Here is a 19,332-nt window from a genome sequence, read left to right on the forward strand (position 1 = left end):
AAATGAACCTACTAATTTCCTTTGCTTGAGTCCTGCTAGACCAGTCCAGAACAGTGGGTTGTGTCCCTCTACCAGCAGATGCAGGTAAAGAACCTGACCTGAGCAATCCCAAGAACAGAGCAGAGTTCAGATCCAATACCAAGTTCAGGGTGCAAGGAAAGGAAAAAAGGTGAAACCTCATACCTGTTAATCATCTTACTAGACCACTCCAGTGGGATACACACTGGGCAGGAGAAAATAAGGCTCCCTGTAATACATCCCTGCCAGATACAGCCTCACTCCCAAGCAACCTAGTACTCCCAGTCTGAAAAGGAAACTCATCGATAGCATTATCTGTTGGGTTTCTACAGGTGTCACATGAGTTTGAATGGGATGCAGCCACCAGTCCACTTGCTCTCAGGTTTCTGATGCAAAGAGGGAGCAGCCGGACAGCCAGCTTCAGACCCCGAATTAAGAGGCAGCCTCTCCTGTTCTTGGACCAGAATTAGACCACCACCATGTCGAAGTTCCAGAAGGTAATCTAATTCTAGATAACACCAAGGCTTCAAGCGGCCATCAAGGTTGTGGAAACCCCCAAGAGGGTCCTGAATCTTGCCTCCTGTAGGAAGTCAGATGGCAGCTTGTTTGGATTGCCTAGGTTGAATTACTTTAGGCAAAAACGCAGAGCCCTACATAAATCCTGTAATTCAGAACCTGTCTAGTCAAGCAAACAGAGATCAGAAATAGCGATGTAAGGGGTGACCTCCAGTGAGATCCCCTCTAGGCACTAAGGACCAAATTAAGATTCTACCATAGAACATTATCCAGGGTATAGGACAAATCCAAATCCAGAAGAACCCTGTGCCACATCCACATGAATTGCCAAATATCCTCATTCAATCTCACCCCTGAAGAAAGCAAAAACATGCGATGCAACATTAAACATTTTAAAGCACCACATGTCTATTTGCTTTCATGATCTGTTGGTTCCTTCACCCTTGTACAAATGACAGAGCTTTAGACCACCTATGGGCCTAAGAGAAGGTACAACCACCAAAGCAGAGCAACCGTTTCAGATGATGCCTCTCAGGGCCAGGTCAGAAGGTGGCCAGGTGAGAAGGCAACCGTATCCAGGCACACAACTTCAAGTGAACCCTGTGTCATAAGCCCTCTGTCCCTGTGAAAATGAAAGGGGGGGGGGGGGGGGACAGGCCCCTTCCAACAGGAGAGGCAATATCTCCAAGTACCCAGAGTCAGTTTGGAAAACCAGGCCTCAAAGGCACAGGAAGGTGACCCTGCAATAAGTAAGGCCATTTCTGGAAAACTCTGCTTAGCAATGACCTCGGTGTAACTGCATAGTAAAGAGGGGGGGGGGGGGGGAGGAGATCCTGACAGCCCCAGATTGTACTAATGCATCAAGTACCGTCATGCTGACCACATTGTGATGTCAGAATGTGAGGCTCTACCCGGATAATAAGTTTGCAAACACTGCCCCCATGTCAATGGGGCAACACCCCGACGTGCCTGGAATACCAACAATAGGAGCTTAAATTCAATACGCTGCACCACAGGCAACCAACGCAACATCTTCAACTGAAGCGTAATGTGTACGCCTCAACTCAAACCCATAAAAAGCCTTGCCACAGAGTTCACACAGCAGAACACTGCAATAAACAAAATGAAGCAGCACATAACTCTGCAGCACAGTACAAAAATTCTGAGAAGAGAAAAAAATTCCTAAGCAGAGATACCAGCCGCATCTTGAAAAAAAATAATCTTAATCATCCATGCCACATGGCTTAAAAGACAACTTTGTATCCAAAAGCACTCCCAGGCTAAGGGGCGAAGTAACCACTGGAACAAAAGAGTCCAAACTAAATCCAGCAACAAGACACAGCTCACCAAATCGGGAGAGCCACAAAATCTATGCCTTTGCCACATTCAAAGACAACCCATTCGTGCACATCCACAATTGTACCAACCAAAAATAATTCTGCATCAATTCCACAATCTCCTCCACTGTAGAAAGAATAAAACTGCAAATCATCTGAGTATAGACAATAGCTGAGCCCTAATTTTTGTAATTGTGTTGGTCCCAGTCTCTGGTTTCCGCTTTCCTGTTTCTCAGTGTCCCCTGATCCATTTGGCATTTCTTCCCTGTCCATGCCCATCATTCAACTTCCCTCTGTGTACCTGCCTTGTGGAGCATCTCTCCTGTGTCCCTATTCCCCCTCCCCATGTCCAGCATTGCATCTCTATTCCCCCATCGCTCCTCATGTTCAGCTTTTCCCCTTATTCTTCTTTCCCTCCTGTCCCCATCCCTCGTCCCCCTTCCATCCAGCCTTTGCTCTCCTCCTCTCTGCCCCCTTGCCATCCAGCTTCTGCCCTCCTCTGCCCCCTTGCCATCCAGCCTCTGCCATATCTCCTCCTCCTACTTCTTCCATCCAGCTTGTCCCCGCTCTGTTTCCCTCAATCCAGCATCTGTCCTCCCCTCTGTTCCCCCCCTCCTGCCCTGACACCACTGCTGGTGGTGTTGCAGCAGCGGCAGCAAAGGCAGCTAAACTTACTGCAGGGCTGGACTCTCCATTGGTGCAGCTGCTGGTCTCGCCCCCTTGGATGTCACTTCCTGTTCTAAGGCACAGCCAGCAGCCTGCGCCAATACTGAGTCTGGCCCTGTGGTAAGTTTAGTTTCCTTTGTTGCTGCTGCTGCTGCTCCTGAGAAGCAGCAGCAGTGGCGTGGGTGATAGCAGGGAGTCCAATTTTTCCCCAAAACAAATTGATTCAAATCAATTTGCCCAAAACAAATTGGCGAATCGATTCGAATCACAAACTGGACAGCACTACTAAGGAACTTTTCTGGGATGCTGCTGCTGCTGCTGAAAAGCATCAGACTAGGATCACAAAATATTTAATACTGGTACCATCAAGGTATCTTGCTTCCCATCTAGGGAATGGGTTCCTTGCTCAGGGAAGGCATACTCCTGCAAGAACTTCCAGGGGCTTCCCCCTCCCTTTGAGAGTTTCAAGTTCCACTGAGAATGACACAAGTGGAGCTAGGACAGTCAAACCTGCACTGCTTATTCCTCCCCCCTCCTCCAAGCTCTGCAGTGGTCTAGAAGCTGTCTGTCTCTCTCTTATCCCAGAGGAGTATTGGAAAACTTGCTACACTTTTTTCCCTCCCTCAAAAGGGCTCTGGCTACAATGGAGGAGCATGAAAGCCAGACTGCTGAAACCCACTGGATGGGCTTTAGATTTAAAGATTCATGATTTTGGAAACAGATCACACAGTAAGTGCATTTTACCATAAAATGGACTTGCAGATCCTTAAGCAGGTCATAAATAGGAATTACAACTGTAGGTTTTGATGCACTGATATACTTCCGGAGACTAAATGCATCTTTGTCCATGGCTCTGCCTCTTGCTGAAGTGGAAGAGATACTGCTTTTGCCATCTGTTGCATATATCTAGGATAAAAGATAGCAAAGCAGATTCATTTCTCACTCTAGGGAAGAAGGATCAGAAAAAACTCCTGTAGAATATTCTGCCTACTTTAGAGAGCCAGAGTGGTAAATTAGTTATGCCAAAACGTCTCCATTTGAGATTTTGCCTCCCTCCTCTCTTTGATTGAGCGTAAGTGTGCTGGTTCAGAATCCAAGTCTGATATATGTATTAAATATACTATCAGACCCTGAGAAAATTCTGTATCCCTCTGGGCTGGATTACCACCTGCGAAGTGAGGTGTTGCTCCACTAGGTTGCATAGTACTACACATTTGGCAGATCTTTGCACTAACCTTCCATAGATTCATTAAACATCATCTGTGAGAAGGAATGTAGCTGCTCTAGGAGAGGTAACAAACTAACAGCAGAAACTCACCTACTATTGTGACTAAGACCAGAGTTGATGGAGTAAACTGTTGAACAGAAGCATGCCCGTTGGCCAGGTAAAGTCTGCTATGAGACAATGTTATCTGCACGGAAAGGTCTTGTGCAGTATCAATGACATCTACAACTCTGTGCTGGATGCATGTTGAAGATTGCTGCACAGAGGAATCATCCAGTCAACAAAGATTGGCCTGAAAAGATGCATTGTTATGTTTACTTATTTCAAAGCTTTGGAAGAGTTTGAGGAAGTCACCTTCCCTTCAGGCCTGTGCAGATGCTCATGGGGTAGCTGGGATGAAGTCCTGGGAACCTCCAAGGAAGCATACCAGTTTTTATGTCACCTGGTGGCTTCCCTCATGGACAAATGGAATTTTGAAGCCACTGTGCGAGAGATATTGAGGGCTGTCAACAGAATATTCTACTTATGTGCGCAGAGCTGGCAGACTTGCGCACAAGAGACATTATTGTTCTTCCATATTTGGATGTACTCTTTTCAGCTTCATAGTGCATGAAGGTAATTAAGGCAACAAACATTTTGTACTCTAGGAGACATACAAGCATGATACTTGCATTCACTTTGCTTATCACAAACACCCAATCAGATTAAACACGGAGTGGATATTGACATTCTGGGCACAGCCGGAATCCAGATTTCAAAATCTATCAAACGCTGAAATCAGAAAAAAAATAAACATTTTGACAAAAAAATACTGTCAGAAATAGCTTTAATATGAAGACAAAAAACAAAAAAAAACTTGTCAGGAGAGTTTTGTTTGGTATCTGTTCAGCAGAGCAGAAAACACAAATTGAGGAGCTGAGAAGGACCACTGAGCGCATTAGATTCTGAGCTCTGGGAGAGATATTCCATCCTGGTGATATACCTTGATACCACCCATTTGTGTGCCTGACTCATTCCTGCTTGTCCACAGAAATCATACTATTATACCACAGAAAATATATTTTTGTGACATATACTGCGTAAGTAAGTACCTTTAATATCTTTGTTCTTCAGAATGCCAGGGCACATATTACAAACTTGTTTCAAGCATGACTACACACTGCAAATATTTTTTTTTATTTTTGAAAGTGATAAAGACTAATGTCACATACAACAAAACTGCTTTCCTAAGGTGCCAATTTTAATCTAATTTTACCAAATGAGGTAGCAGCTCTCCAAAATTCCCAAGAAGAGAGAGAGGCAGATAGCACTTGAAGGTATAAATGTTGAGATATTTTCCCCAACATCTTTTTTGTGTGTGGTCACTTTGACCATTTAAGCCAGAATGGCAGAGTAGCTCAAGCTGATCCCGAGCTTGCAGTGAAGAAGTTGGAGAAACTTACAGCGCAAACCGTCGGCAGACTGGGAAGAGTTTTGAGGGTTACGGTAAATGTTCAAGAGGGCAATGGTCTGAAATACAAAATGTAACAACCTTATATTATGAAAAAATGTCACACTTCACCGGCAGCAGTAGTAATTTTGGCTAAGTCTTGGTGCTGAGACAGAACAAGTTATTGCCTTTCTCCTAACACTTCACTGTGTTGCTTCTCCCTTCCTAACTTGAATTAACACTGAAATGTAACAGAGATCTCATGATAATGTTATTGTATTTTTTTTTATTTTCTGTACATTGCATAACTGTCCCATCACCCCCAAAATATTCATTTTCAAACAAAAAACAAAATCTAACATATTGAGAACTATACTTATATCCTAAACTTTAGTACCACTTATATAAAAAATGGCTCTTTGAACAGTTTGATTTCAAGTGGTTCTGTATTGAGGAGTTATTTTGCAGAAATTAGACCTTTAGGATGCTTGTGTGTCATCGCTCTGTGACTCATTTCAAAACTGTTCAGTTTATCAATATTTGAAACCATGCACTTTATGGTAAAAATGGCTTTAAAAGCTCCATCATTTTTTGAATTGATCGATGGCTATCATCTAATATTATGATTAGTTAACTCTATTTTATGGTACTTGCCAATGAATAAGTTCAACACTATGAATAAGCAAGTATTGCTTCCTCTCGTGTTTTGTGTTATCAATTTTTTGACTATTATGCAAATTTGATAACACAAAACACGGGAGGAAGCAATACTTGCATATTCATAGAGTTGAACTAATATCAGGATATGAAAGACTCATCAGTAATTTGAATGGAACCAGACGATATTATCACTGCAATAAGGATAAGAGATAAAATTACAGTGAAGGCCACTAACAGTTATTTCTTCTATCTGATGGTATATTAAAATGCTGAAGTTACTATTTAAGTGAGTGGCCTACTAATTAGAAAAACAGGCAAGGAACCAGGTAGGGTTCAAACCCTGATTTAGCTGTTGACGCACAATGTAACTGAGCATTTTACCTCCAATTTCCTCTGATACTCACTGCAAACTTGCTGGAGAAGGGTCTCAATACACCTATAACTTATAAAGCACCCTGATCTAGGGCACTATATATATATATATATATATATATATATATAAAGAACAGTAATAGTCTCATCCTTATGCCTGGATAACGTGTGGGCTTTGATTGAAAAACAAATGGAACAAAATACAGTAACCAATATCTTGAGATCTCCATTTCCTTAAAAATTAAAAAGTAAAATCAGTCAGAGGAAAAACAATCAGGCTTACACATTGTGGGTAACTTACCTTCTGTCACATTCTTTGTTTTGACAGTCATATCAAGAACTTGACATATGCCAAAGATTCCACTGGTTTAAAGCTGGCTTTACAGAAATATGAGTATGCAAGACTACAGGACATGGCAACTTATTTCAGTATATGCAAGTTTGCATCCTTACCAAATAGGTAACCATCTGCCACATATATTAAATTAATTTTACAGGCATTTATACAAATTGTGTATTGTGCTACATTAAAACAAGAAATATGCACAAAGCAAAAGGCAACATTGTACCCTATTATTGATGCAAGGAATTCTGCTTTAAATGTTGTTTCTTGAAACTCAGTAAGCTGCTCCTAAGCAATTCTTTGCACACCTGAGAGCAGCTGTGTTAGTGTATGCATTACAACTCCCTCAATACCACGGGACAATGAAGTTAACAGTGCATATTTTGCAAACCAATAAGACTCCATGGTGTAACATAACATCTGGAACTGCTCTAAACACAGCTGCTGCTAGGAGTTCAGGTGAACTGCAGGGGAGTGGCTTAGGACTGGGGGAAAAAAATCTTAGAATTAACTTGATATAAAGTTGGTATTAATGTTTGCCACATGTCCTCAAACATTACACATTGAAAGATGGTACAATTCCCCTTAAAAAATTAAATAGAAAAAAAAAAGCTGACAGATAAGAAAGAGGACAGTTTCATTTCTGTGGAAGGACATCCTCTTATTTTTGAGCACACTAGATTTCATCTTGTGCCAAGTGCCAACATTATTTGCAAATACAAATAAGCACACTCCTCAGTCTTGCACAGTTCCATCTATATGCCCTCCATTCCTGCTGACTGCTAGAATAGGCATTTGTCAGGTTCATGGTACATACTCAAATGGCTTCCACACTGGCCTGTTTGCAACTGCTCTATGTCAGCAGCTCAGAATCTATCGGTCTCTGATAGATTAGGTGAGGGCTCTTAACACCATTCTTTAAAAAAAAAAAAAAAAAAAAAAACTCTCTCCCAACTGTGGGACTTACAGTGTGAGCCGTCGGCCGTCTGTGCACTGTTTTGGGGATTACGATAGATGTTTTGAATCAAGATGGTCTGTGGGGAAAAAAAAATAAAAAGGGGAATTCTAATGGCTGCTGTGCATACAATAGTCAATTGCAAAGAGACAGCTTGCAAAAGGCTAAGAATCTAATCACTATATAGGGAAGAGAAATGAGCCCTTTTTTTTGTCCATGGGAAAAAAATAAAATCAATTATGGAAATAGAGCTTCAGGCAAAAAAGAATTTCCAATAAGAGGGAATATTCTGCTGTTAATTACCTCTATTGAGCTAGTGATTTGTTACAGCTGAAGACAAAAATTGAGTGGATATGCTTATTTATTTTCATAAGTGCTTACTACTAAAAAAAAAAAAAAAAAAAAAGACTTGAAAAAGGCCACACGCTGCAAGATGTTTCATGGGGCCCATGGCAACAAGATTGGAAAAATAAATCTGAGTAGCAATTAAGTCTCTCTATTCAGGGAGGAAACTATGGATGAATTGGATAAGACCAATATAGACTACTAGGACAAAATAAAAACAAAAAAATCACTAGAGAGCATAACAACCTAATTCTAAATTACACTAAAACAAATGTTTCAATTTTAGTTTTTCATTCAGTGAAAAAAATCGCCAAATACTTTGAAGAACAAGTAAAATAGGATGTGTTCATTTATTCCTTGACCTGAAGCCACATTGCCCTAGTTTTATATTATTTTAGAGAGAGAGAGAGAGAGAATGAATGAATGAATGATAAGCCTAAGGTGCATTCTAAGGGGCAATATGAATCTTCACCCCAACCTGTCTCCCTTCTCTCTAAGACAAAGAACATATAGGAAACAGCCTTTGCTATAGTTGTGCGCATGTCCCTCTTCTCACCAACACTTTTAAAAATGGCACAAATTTTTAAACTGGCACAAATTTATATTCTTAAAAACCACGGCCTTAAAACCTATTTTTTTTCCTAAGGCCTCTACTGCTATTAGCCCATTTTTCCTGAAACAGAGAAAAGAGATGTAAGTTTAACTGACATTTTGGAAAATTCAGAAGTTATAGATAGAGTTATTATTAGTGACTTTCGTCTTTGATTTAGATAGGAACAATGTTTTGAAATTGTATTTCCGATACATGGTTGATAGTTTTTTGGGTTCAAAGATGCATATATTTCCTGACACATCAAGGGAATCACAGACTGGGAGGTGTGAAGTCTTGGCTTTTAAGCCAGGAATCATTGCCCTAGGTGGGACCTTCCTAGCGCGATTCCCTTGTAAGTGTTTTATTTCCTTATTACTTATTTGTTTGAACCTAAGAAATTATAAGAGTTTGTGGAAACAGATGAAGAATCCTCTGCAGCAACTTCCTTCAGTTACCACTGTACCGGCTGCAATAACCGATTAACCTTCCTCCTTCAGAAAATGTGAAGTGTAAGATTAACCATATTGAGTTTTTCTTATTTTCTTTAAGATTGTTTTCCTGATCTTGGATCTTCCAATTGTGGACAATTATGTAAATATACAGTGGGGGAAATAAGTATTTGATCCCTTGCTGATTTTGTAAGTTTGCCCACTGACAAAGACATGAGCAGCCCATAATTGAAGGGTAGGTTATTGGTAACAGTGAGAGATAGCACATCACAAATTAAATCCGGAAAATCACATTGTGGAAAGTATATGAATTTATTTGCATTCTGCAGAGGGAAATAAGTATTTAATTCCTCTGGCAAACAAGACCTAATACTTGGTGGCAAAACCCTTGTTGGCAAGCACAGCGGTCAGACGTCTTCTGTAGTTGATGATGAGGTTTGCACACATGTCAGGAGGAATTTTGGTCCACTCCTCTTTGCAGATCATCTCTAAATCATTAAGAGTTCTGGGCTGTCACTTGGCAACTCGCAGCTTCAGCTCCCTCCATAAGTTTCAATGGGATTAAGGTCTGGTGACTGGCTAGGCCACTCCATGACCCTAATGTGCTTCTTCCTGAGCCCCTCCTTTGTTGCCTTGGCTGTATGTTTTGGGTCATTGTCGTGCTGGAAGACCCAGCCACGACCCATTTTTAAGGCCCTGGCGGAGGGAAGGAGGTTGTCACTCAGAATTGTACGGTACATGGCCCCATCCATTCTCCCATTGATGCGGTGAAGTAGTCCTGTGCCCTTAGCAGAGAAACACCCCCAAAACATAACATTTCCACCTCCTGCTTGACAGTGGGGACGGTGTTCTTTGGGTCATAGGCAGCATTTCTCTTCCTCCAAACACGGCGAGTTGAGTTCATGCCAAAGAGCTCAATTTTTGTCTCATCTGACCACAGCACCTTCTCCCAATCACTCTCGGCATCATCCAGGTGTTCACTGGCAAACTTCAGACGGGCCGTCACATGTGCCTTCCGGAGCAGGGGGACCTTGCGGGCACTGCAGGATTGCAATCCGTTATGTCGTAATGTGTTACCAATGGTTTTCGTGGTGACAGTGGTCCCAGCTGCCTTGAGATCATTGACAAGTTCCCCCCTTGTAGTTGTATGCTGATTTCTAACCTTCCTCATGATCAAGGATACCCCACGAGGTGAGATTTTGCGTGGAGCCCCAGATCTTTGTCGATTGACAGTCATTTTGTACTTCTTCCATTTTCTTACTATGGCACCAACAGTTGTCTCCTTCTCGCCCAGCGTCTTACTGATGGTTTTGTAGCCCATTCCAGCCTTGTGCAGGTGTATGATCTTGTCCCTGACATCCTTAGACAGCTCCTTGCTCTTGGCCATTTTGTAGAGGTTAGAGTCTGACTGATTCACTGAGTCTGTGGACAGGTGTCTTTCATACAGGTGACCATTGCCGACAGCTGTCTGTCATGCAGGTAACGAGTTGATTTGGAGCATCTACCTGGTCTGTAGGGGCCAGATCTCTTACTGGTTGGTGGGGGATCAAATACTTATTTCCCTCTGCAGAATGCAAATAAATTCATATACTTTCCACAATGTGATTTTCCGGATTTAATTTGTGATGTGCTATCTCTCACTGTTACCAATAACCTACCCTTCAATTATGGGCTGCTCATGTCTTTGTCAGTGGGCAAACTTACAAAATCAGCAAGGGATCAAATACTTATTTCCCCCACTGTATATTGTTGAGAGCAAATGTTTTCCTTTTTATATTAATTTCTGTATTTCCTTACATTTATGTGATAAATGTAATTAAGTAAAATGATAAATAAAAAAATAAAAAACCATGGCCTTAAAACCTATTTTTTTTCCTAAGGCTTCTACTGCTATTAGCCCATTTTTCCTGAAACACGATTAAAGAATGCTGTGGTCATCGCCAATACATTTGATAGCCTCGTGTGTATTTGCTTTCCTAAATGTTATATACAGTTCATTTCCCTCACTGAATTTTTATCATATATCACTTTGATTTATGCTTTAAAAAAAAGTGATTTTAACAAATGCCATTAAAACAAACCTTATTTATCTGTATTTAGCATATTACACAGCTAGGCTTAAATTTAAAGAAAAGTGGGATCTATTTCAAAAAGCACTTTTGCCTCAAGTGCCTGAAACGGATGCTCTGGGCTCACAATGCAACCCAGAATGCCCAGGAAAAGGTCACTCAACCTATCTGCAATTAAGCTCTCCATGTATATAATACAGCAAGATGAAAACATTTCTACATTTTATGTTCCCCTGTTCTGGCCTTCTGCTTTTCTATTCAAGAGATTGCATCAAGTTGAGGTGAAACCTTTGTTTCACTCTTCTAAAAATCAAATGGTAAGGGGGGGGGGGGGGGGGGGGAACATGTTTTCAGTTGGTAAACCAAAAGGCTGTATTAGCCACGGCAGAATAAGCAATGCAAAACAATAGAGCAAATTTGTGCTGTAGAGAATAAAAATCCTTGAGTAACAGAAAAGTTGGATTTCTATTCCAAAGTTGATTTACAGAATAGGAGAGCAAAGAGGTCAATCAAAGATTATGACAAACCAGAAAGTAAAATGCAGCCAGAGAATCATCCATACTGTTCCCGATAGGTCCCTCTTTGACAAAACGAGTTGCAAATCAAATGGGTATCAGGGAGACAGGAAGTTCCAGGACTCAGTGAAGGAAAAGGCTAGATGCTGCTGGAGAGGCACTGGGTGAGAAGCAGAGGTGATATCATTTGGATACTAAAAAATATATCTAGTGGCAAGCCTTTGAAAAATCACGTTATTTGCAACTGTTATACAAATGTCTAGGCACCCTGGTCAAATTGTACGTTTCATGAAATCCAAGGCTAAATAGAGCCTGACAGCATCTACATGATAAATGTTGATCTTTCTTCAATTTTTAATGCATAATTTACAGATTCAAAACGAGAACTCAGTGAATATGACAGATGCAAAATTTTATGTATTCTTTCAAAAAGCATTTTTAATAACATTTGGCAGCAACAGCAGCTTTGAAAAATTTCACATTTACTGTTAACAACTATGGGGGTCATTTAACAGCAACAAACTAACATTCTTTTTATTTTTACTTTATTCCCCCTACCCACTTCCTTATAGAACTCTTAGATCAGAAATACTCTAGGTGTCCTTGTACACAGTACATTTGGGAGCTCCTCATAAATTTTCAAAAATATTCAAGCCTGGGGACTGTGAAAGCCATTCTAAAACCTCCACTTCTCTTTCCTGTAAATACTTCATGGTTGCGTTTGAGGTATGTTCTGGTCTGTTGGACTTTAGCTTCTAGGACATACTGATATTTAGCTTAATCCATTACTCCTTTCATCAGCACAACATTTCCTGGGCCACTAGTTGCCACACAGCTCCAAGGTATAAAAAGATTCATCCCTGTGCTTAACGGCTGGCAAGATGTTCCTTTTCAAATGCCTCACTCTTTTTTTTTCTCCAAATATAATCTCGTATGGTTGTGACTGAATAGTTCAATTTTCATTTCAATCAGTCCAAAGCAATTTGTTTAAAAAAAAATAAATTCAGACTTATCAATGTTTTCTTCTGCATAGATTAGATCAGTGCTTCTCAACCTTGTCATTTGGGCAAACCGAGCAAATCAGGTTTTCAGGATATCCACAATGAATGTACATGAGATAGACTTGTATGCTCTGCATCCTTGGCATACAAATCTACCTTATGCATATTCATTGTGGATATCCTGAAAATCTGACTAGCTCAGTGTGCCCAAAGGATTGGGTTAAGAAGCACTACATTAGATGACTTTTCTGACGTCATAGAAGAGGTTTCCTTTTGACAACTCTCTCAGGCAGATCACTGTTGTATAAGAAACTTACACTGCAGTCCTGGGGCCATCTACTCTAGTCAGCTAAACTTTTCAGCAGTCTAGTGATCATAGATTCTGTTTTGCAAATCTGACTATATTCTGGGCAGCTATGTCTGAGATTTTTCTTCGTCCTCCAGAACTTAACACAGAACTATTGGAAAAAAAAAAGACATCATCCATTTCTTAACAATTACCTGGCAGTTGAAACTGCTAATTAGAAGCACAAGAGATCTTTTTATATCTTTACCTGGTTTAAGAGTGAAATAGGGGCCCTGTGTTCTTGACAGTAAACGGAACACAGGCTGAGAAGTTGGAAGGGTTAGAGTATATTGGTAGGCACTTAAAAGTTTTTTCATGTTCATGTTTGTTATTTATCATTGTCGTCAAATGAATGTAGTTATGATTCTATGTGTAGTTATGATTCTAGAATGCATTCTATGTGCACAGAGTATGCACTTTCTCAAACAATTTGCACATAGTGTGCACTCTTTCATGAGGGATATGAATGTGCAAACCATCGCATACGCGTGCCCTCTTAGGAAAGAGTGTACGCCATGTTCATATAGTGTGCCCTCTAGGTTTCAACAGTTTTTATTAATGAAGCACAAAAATGGTGTTTACATAATGTAAATGTCTCTACAATCAATCAACACACACCAAGTACTGAAATTGTACGATATTACTCATCTCCATTAATCTTTTAACTTTATCCCCCCCCCCCTTTGTACTATTAACTAACATTTAATCAACAAGATCTATTAACAGCAATTTCCCAACAACCCTTCCCCCCCATCTTTCCCTTCTACCAATTGACACCATATGTTCAAATGCTTGACCCCCAAAATATAACCACCTTCAGGTGTCAGCTGTGCATTCACAAAGCCTTGAAATATAGTGTGCCCTCTAAGAAAAGTACTCACTGACAACTAATAGTCATTGAAAACAACTGTCCATCCCATTTGTTTTATCACGGAATTCTCTCAAAGCCTAATCACTCACTAAAATCTTCTGGGGCCCCATGAGCAACTTAAAAAAAAAAAGGAGGTAATAACTAATCATCTAGAACAGTGTCCAAACTTTTTACCTGCCATATTCTATTTTTTTTTTTTATTGTTGTTTTCAACTTGTTAAAAATCAGCAAATAATTATGGATTAAAATTTGTATGAAAATGTGCTGTTTAACTTTGTACCCTGCAGAGTTAAGATAAATTGCTTACCTATAACAGATGTTTTCCATAGACAGCAGTATTAGTCAGGCATACAAGTGGGCATCATTATTGCACAGTGCCAGGACAGAAGAGTTCCTCCAGAAATTTGAACTTGTGTAAAGTTTTAAGCATGCCTTTCACACAAACAGCAGTCTCTTCAGCAAATCTGTTAGTTCCGTGGCTCAAGAACAACTGCAGATCTCAGAGATGAGAGGAAAGGACCATATAGCGAAGATACATACCTGTAGCAGGTATTCTCCGAGGACAGCAGGCTGATTGTTCTCACTGATGCGACGACGTCCACGGCGGCCCCCACCAGGTATTCTCCGAGGACAGCAGGCTGATTGTTTTCACTGATGGGTCGACGTCCACGGCGGCCCCCACCATCAGAATTTTTCAAAGCAAAAATATCTCAAAGCTGTGAGAGAACCTTCTGGCGCGCGGAGCACGGGCACTGTACATGCGCGGCCGTCTCCCCGCCCGTCGCACGAGTCCCCCACTCAGTTATATGCAAAAGCAAGAAGAAAAGGACAAAAACTCCAAAGGGGAGGTGGGCGGGTTTGTGAGAACAATCAGCCTGCTGTCCTCGAAGAATACCTGCTACAGCTATGTATCTTCGCTTTCTCCGAGGACAAGAAGGCTGCTTGTTCTCACTGATGGGAGTATCCCTAGCACCCAGGCTCACTCAAAACAACAAAGAAGGTCAACTGGGCCTCGCAACTGCGAGGACATAACTGAGATTGACCTACATAGTAACATAGTATGATGACGGCAGAAAAAGATCTGCATGGTCCATCCAGTCTGCCCAAGACAAACTCATGTGTATACATTACCTTGAATTTGTACCTGTCCTTTTCAGGGCACAGACCATATAAGTCTGCCCAGCAGTATTACCCGCCTCCCAACCACCAGTCCCGCCTCCCATCACCGGCTCTGGTACAGACCGTATAAGTCTGCCCTCCCCTATCCTCACCTCCCAACCACCCCCCTCTTCCCCCCAACTGCTCCACCACCCAATTTCAGCTAAGCTTCTGAGGATCCATTCCTTCTGCACAGGAATCCTCTATGCATATCCCACGCATGTTTGAACTCCGTTACCGTTTTCATCTCCACCACCTCCCGCGGGAGGGCATTCCAAGCGTCCACCACCCTCTCCGTGAAAAAATACTTCCTGACATCTTTCCTGAGTCTGCCCCCCTTCAATCTCATTTCATGTCCTCTCGTTCTACCGCCTTCCCATCTCCGGAAAAGATTCGTTTGCGGATTAATACCTTTCAAATATTTGAACGTCTGTATCATATCACCCCTGTTCCTCCTTTCCTCCAGGGTGTACATGTTCAGGTCGGCAAGCCTCTCTTCATAAGTCTTGGAACGTAAATCCCATACCATCCTCGTAGCTTTCCTTTGCACCGCTTCCATTTTTTTAACATCCTTCGCAAGATACAGCCTCCAAAACTGAACACAATACTCCAGGTGGGGCCTCACCAACGTCTTATACAGGGGCATTAAAACCTCCTTTCTTCTGCTGATCACTCCTCTCTCTATACAGCCTAGCAATCTTCTAGCTACTGCCACCGCCTTGTCGCACTGTTTCGTCGCCTTCAAGTCCTCAGATACTATCACCCCAAGATCCCTCTCCCCGTCCGTGCCTATCAGACTCTCTCCGTCTAACACATACGTCTCCCTTGGATTTCTACTCCCTAAGTGCATCACTTTGCATTTCTTTGCATTGAATTTTAATTGTCAAACGTTAGACCATTCTTCTAGCTTCTTCAGATCTTTTTTCATGTTTTCCACACCCTCCGGGGTGTCCACTCTGTTGGAAATCTTGGTGTCATCCGCAAAAGGCAAACTTTACCTTGTAACCCTTCGGCAATGTCACTCACAAATATATTGAACAGAATCGGCCCCCAGCACCGAACCCTGAGGCACTCCACTACTCACCTTTCCCTCCTCCGAGCGAACTCCATTGACCACCACCCTCTGGCGTCTGTCCGTCAACCAGTTCCTAATCCAGTTCACCACTTCGGGTCCTATCTTCAGGCCGTCTAGTTTATTTAAGAGCCTCCTGTGGGGAACCGTGTCAAAAGCCTTGCTGAAATCTAAGTAGATGACGTCCATAGCACGTCCTTGATTTAATTCTCCCGTCACCCAGTCAAAGAATTCAATGAGATTCGTTTGGCACGATTTCCCTTTGGTGAAACCATGTTGTTTTGGATCTTGCAACTTATTGGCTTCCAGGAAATTCACTATCCTTTCCTTCAGCATGGTTTCCATTACTTTTCCAATAACCGAAGTGAGGCTTACCGGCCTGTAGTTTCCAGCTTCTTCCCTATCCCCACTTTTGTGAAGAGGGACCACCTCCGCCGTTCTCCAATCCCTCGGAACCTCTCCCGTCTCCAAGGATTTATTAAACAAATCTTTAAGAGGACTTGCCAGGACCTCTCTGAGCTCCCTCAATATTCTAAAGACCTAAAGAGGAAACATCTAAATAAGAGTGCAGCCTGGAACAGAATAAAAATGGGCCTAGGGGAGTGGAGTTGGATTCTAAACCCCAAACAGATTCTGCAGCACCGACTGCCCAAACCGACTGTCGTGTTGGGTATCCTGCTGAAGGCAGTAGTGAGATGTGAATGTGTGGATTGATGACCACGTCGCAGCCTTGCAAATCTCTTCTATAGTGGCTGACTTCAAGTGAGCCACCGACGCCGTCATGGCTCTAACACTATGAGCCGTGACATGACCCTCAAGAGTCAGCCCAGCTTGGGCATAAGTGAAGGAAATGCAATCTGCTAGCCAACTGGAAATGGTGCGTTTCCCGACTGTGACTCCCCTTCTGTTGGGATCAAAAGAAACAAACATTTGGGCGGACTGTCTGAAGTGGCTTGTCCGCTCCATGTAAAAGGCCAATGCTCTCTTGCAGTCCAAGGTGTGCAACTGACGTTCAAGAAGCAACAAAGAGAGTTCAAATCTCCCGCCAAAAGACACAAAAACAACAAAACAAGCGGAAGAAATCCAGAAAGACCAGACTGAAACCACAGATGGTAAGAGCACCAAAAAGTTTTATTGGGTCCCAATAAAACCTTTTTGGTGCTCTTACCATCTGTGGTTTCAGTCTGGTCTGGATTTCTTCCACTTGTTTTGTTGTTTTTCTGCAACTGACATTCAGCAAGGCAGGTATGAGGACGGGGAAAAATGTTGGCAAGACAATTGACTGGCTCAGATGGAACTCAGACACCACCTTCGGCAAGAACTTAGGGTGCGTGCGGAGGACTACTCTGTTGTGATGAAACTTAAGATAAGGAGCATGCACTACCTAGGCTTGGAGCTCACTGACTATGAGCTGAAGTAACAGCCACCAAGAAAATAACCTTCCAGGTCAAGTACTTCAGATGGCAGGAATTTAGTGGCTCAAAAGGAGGCTTCATCAGCTGGGTGAGAACGACGTTGAGATCCCATGACACTGGTGGAGGTTTGACAGGGGGCTTTGACAAAAGCAAACCTCTCAAGAAGCGAATAACTAAAGGCTGTCCAGAGATAGGCTGTCCAGAGATAGGCTTACCCTCTACATGTTAATGATAAGCACTAATTGCACTAAGATGAACTCTAATGGAGTTGGTCTTGAGACCAGACTCTGACAAATGTAGAAGGTACTCAAGCAGGGTCTGTGTAGGACAAGAACGAGGATCTAGGGTAGAGAGTTGCACGGGAACAGAAATCTTACCCATCCCCGCCCGTCCCCGCTGGAATCTTACCCATCCCCAACTGTCACAGCAAAATTTTAACCCATCCCAACCTGTCCCCACCCGTCCCCGCAAGAATTTAACCCATCCCCACCCATCCCCGTAAGAATTTAATGGTACATAAAAGAAAATTCCAGTCAGCTCCCTCAGTATCTCTCTGGATTTGAGCCACAGCACTGTAGGCAAGGAAGTAAAGGAAGTTGGAAGACTCTGGTGCGCACATATAAGACTTGTCTCCGATTCACTTGCACTGTGTGCTGAGAAGTCGCCACATGCACGCGCCAGTAGGTCAGGTGACATCTGATTCTCATGCCTGTGTCAGAGCTGAGGTCTGTGCACCAGCCTGGGAGCAAAGAGGATTAATAGTAACATAGTAAATGACAGCAAATAGACCTGAACAGTCCATCCACTCTGCCAATAGTCACACTAATGATCAATTCATCATTAAAATCAACGAGTGTGCTATTATATACTTGATTATGGTCTTTCTTTCGTGAACTTGCGGAGCTACTGTTAGAAATATGCAATCTGTCCCTAAAATCGAGTGTAGTACCGGAAGACTGGAGGGTAGCCAATGTTACTCCGATTTTTAAGAAGGGTTCCAGAGGAGATCCGGGAAATTATAGACCGGTGAGTCTGACGTCGGTGCCGGGCAAGATGGTGGAGGCTACTATTAAGAATAAAATTGCAGAGCATATACAAAAACATGGACTGATGAGACAAAGTCAGCACGGATTTAGTGAAGGGAAGTCTTGCCTCACCAATCTAATGCATTTTTTTGAGGGGGGTAAGCAAACATGTGGACAATGGGGAGCCGGTTGATATTGTATATCTGGATTTTCAGAAGGCGTTTGACAAAGTGCCGCACGAAAGACTCCTGAAGAAATTGCAGTCATGGAATCGGAGGTAGGGTATTATTATGGATTAAGAACTGGTTGAAAGATAGGAAGCAGAGAGTAGGATTGCGTGGCCAGTATTCTCAGTGGAGGAGGGTAGTTAGTGGGGTCCCGCAGGGGTCTGTGCTGGGTCCGTTGCTTTTTAATGTATTTATAAATGACCTAGAGATGGGAATAACTAGTGAGGTAATTAAATTCGCCGATGACACAAAATTATTCAGGGTCGTCAAGTCGCAGGAGGAATGTGAACGATTACAGGAGGACCTTGCGAGACTGGGAGAATGGGCGTGCAAGTGGCAGATGAAGTTCAATGTTGACAAGTGCAAAGTGATGCATGTGGGTAAGAGGAACCCGAATTATAGCTACGTCTTGCAAGGTTCCGCGTTAGGAGTTACGGATCAAGAAAGGGATCTGGGTGTCGTCGTCGATGATACGCTGAAACCTTCTGCTCAGTGTGCTGCTGCGGCTAGGAAAGCGAATAGAATGTTGGGTGTTATTAGGAAGGGTATGGAGTCCAGGTGTGCGGATGTTATAATGCCGTTGTATCGCTCCATGGTGCGACCGCACCTGGAGTATTGTGTTCAGTACTGGTCTCCGTATCTCAAAAAAGATATAGTAGAATTGGAAAAGGTACAGCGAAGGGCGACGAAAATGATAGTGGGGATGGGACAACTTTCCTATGAAGA

The 19,332-nt window shown here is 42.3% G+C and overlaps 1 protein-coding gene across 1 annotated transcript in view; it reads right to left on the bottom strand.

The window, feature by feature from the left end:
* The window catches only part of U2AF1 (U2 small nuclear RNA auxiliary factor 1), a 396,385-nt gene that overhangs the window by 309,430 nt on the left and 67,623 nt on the right, over positions 1-19,332 (bottom strand). The window contains exon 3 of the mRNA XM_030203793.1: positions 7,534-7,600. Coding sequence (XP_030059653.1) covers positions 7,534-7,600 — 67 coding nt within the window. The remainder of the gene's footprint in view (positions 1-7,533; positions 7,601-19,332) is intronic.

Source organism: Microcaecilia unicolor, chromosome 5, assembly GCF_901765095.1.
Source record: "Microcaecilia unicolor chromosome 5, aMicUni1.1, whole genome shotgun sequence".
Classification (NCBI taxonomy): Eukaryota; Metazoa; Chordata; class Amphibia; order Gymnophiona; family Siphonopidae; genus Microcaecilia; species Microcaecilia unicolor.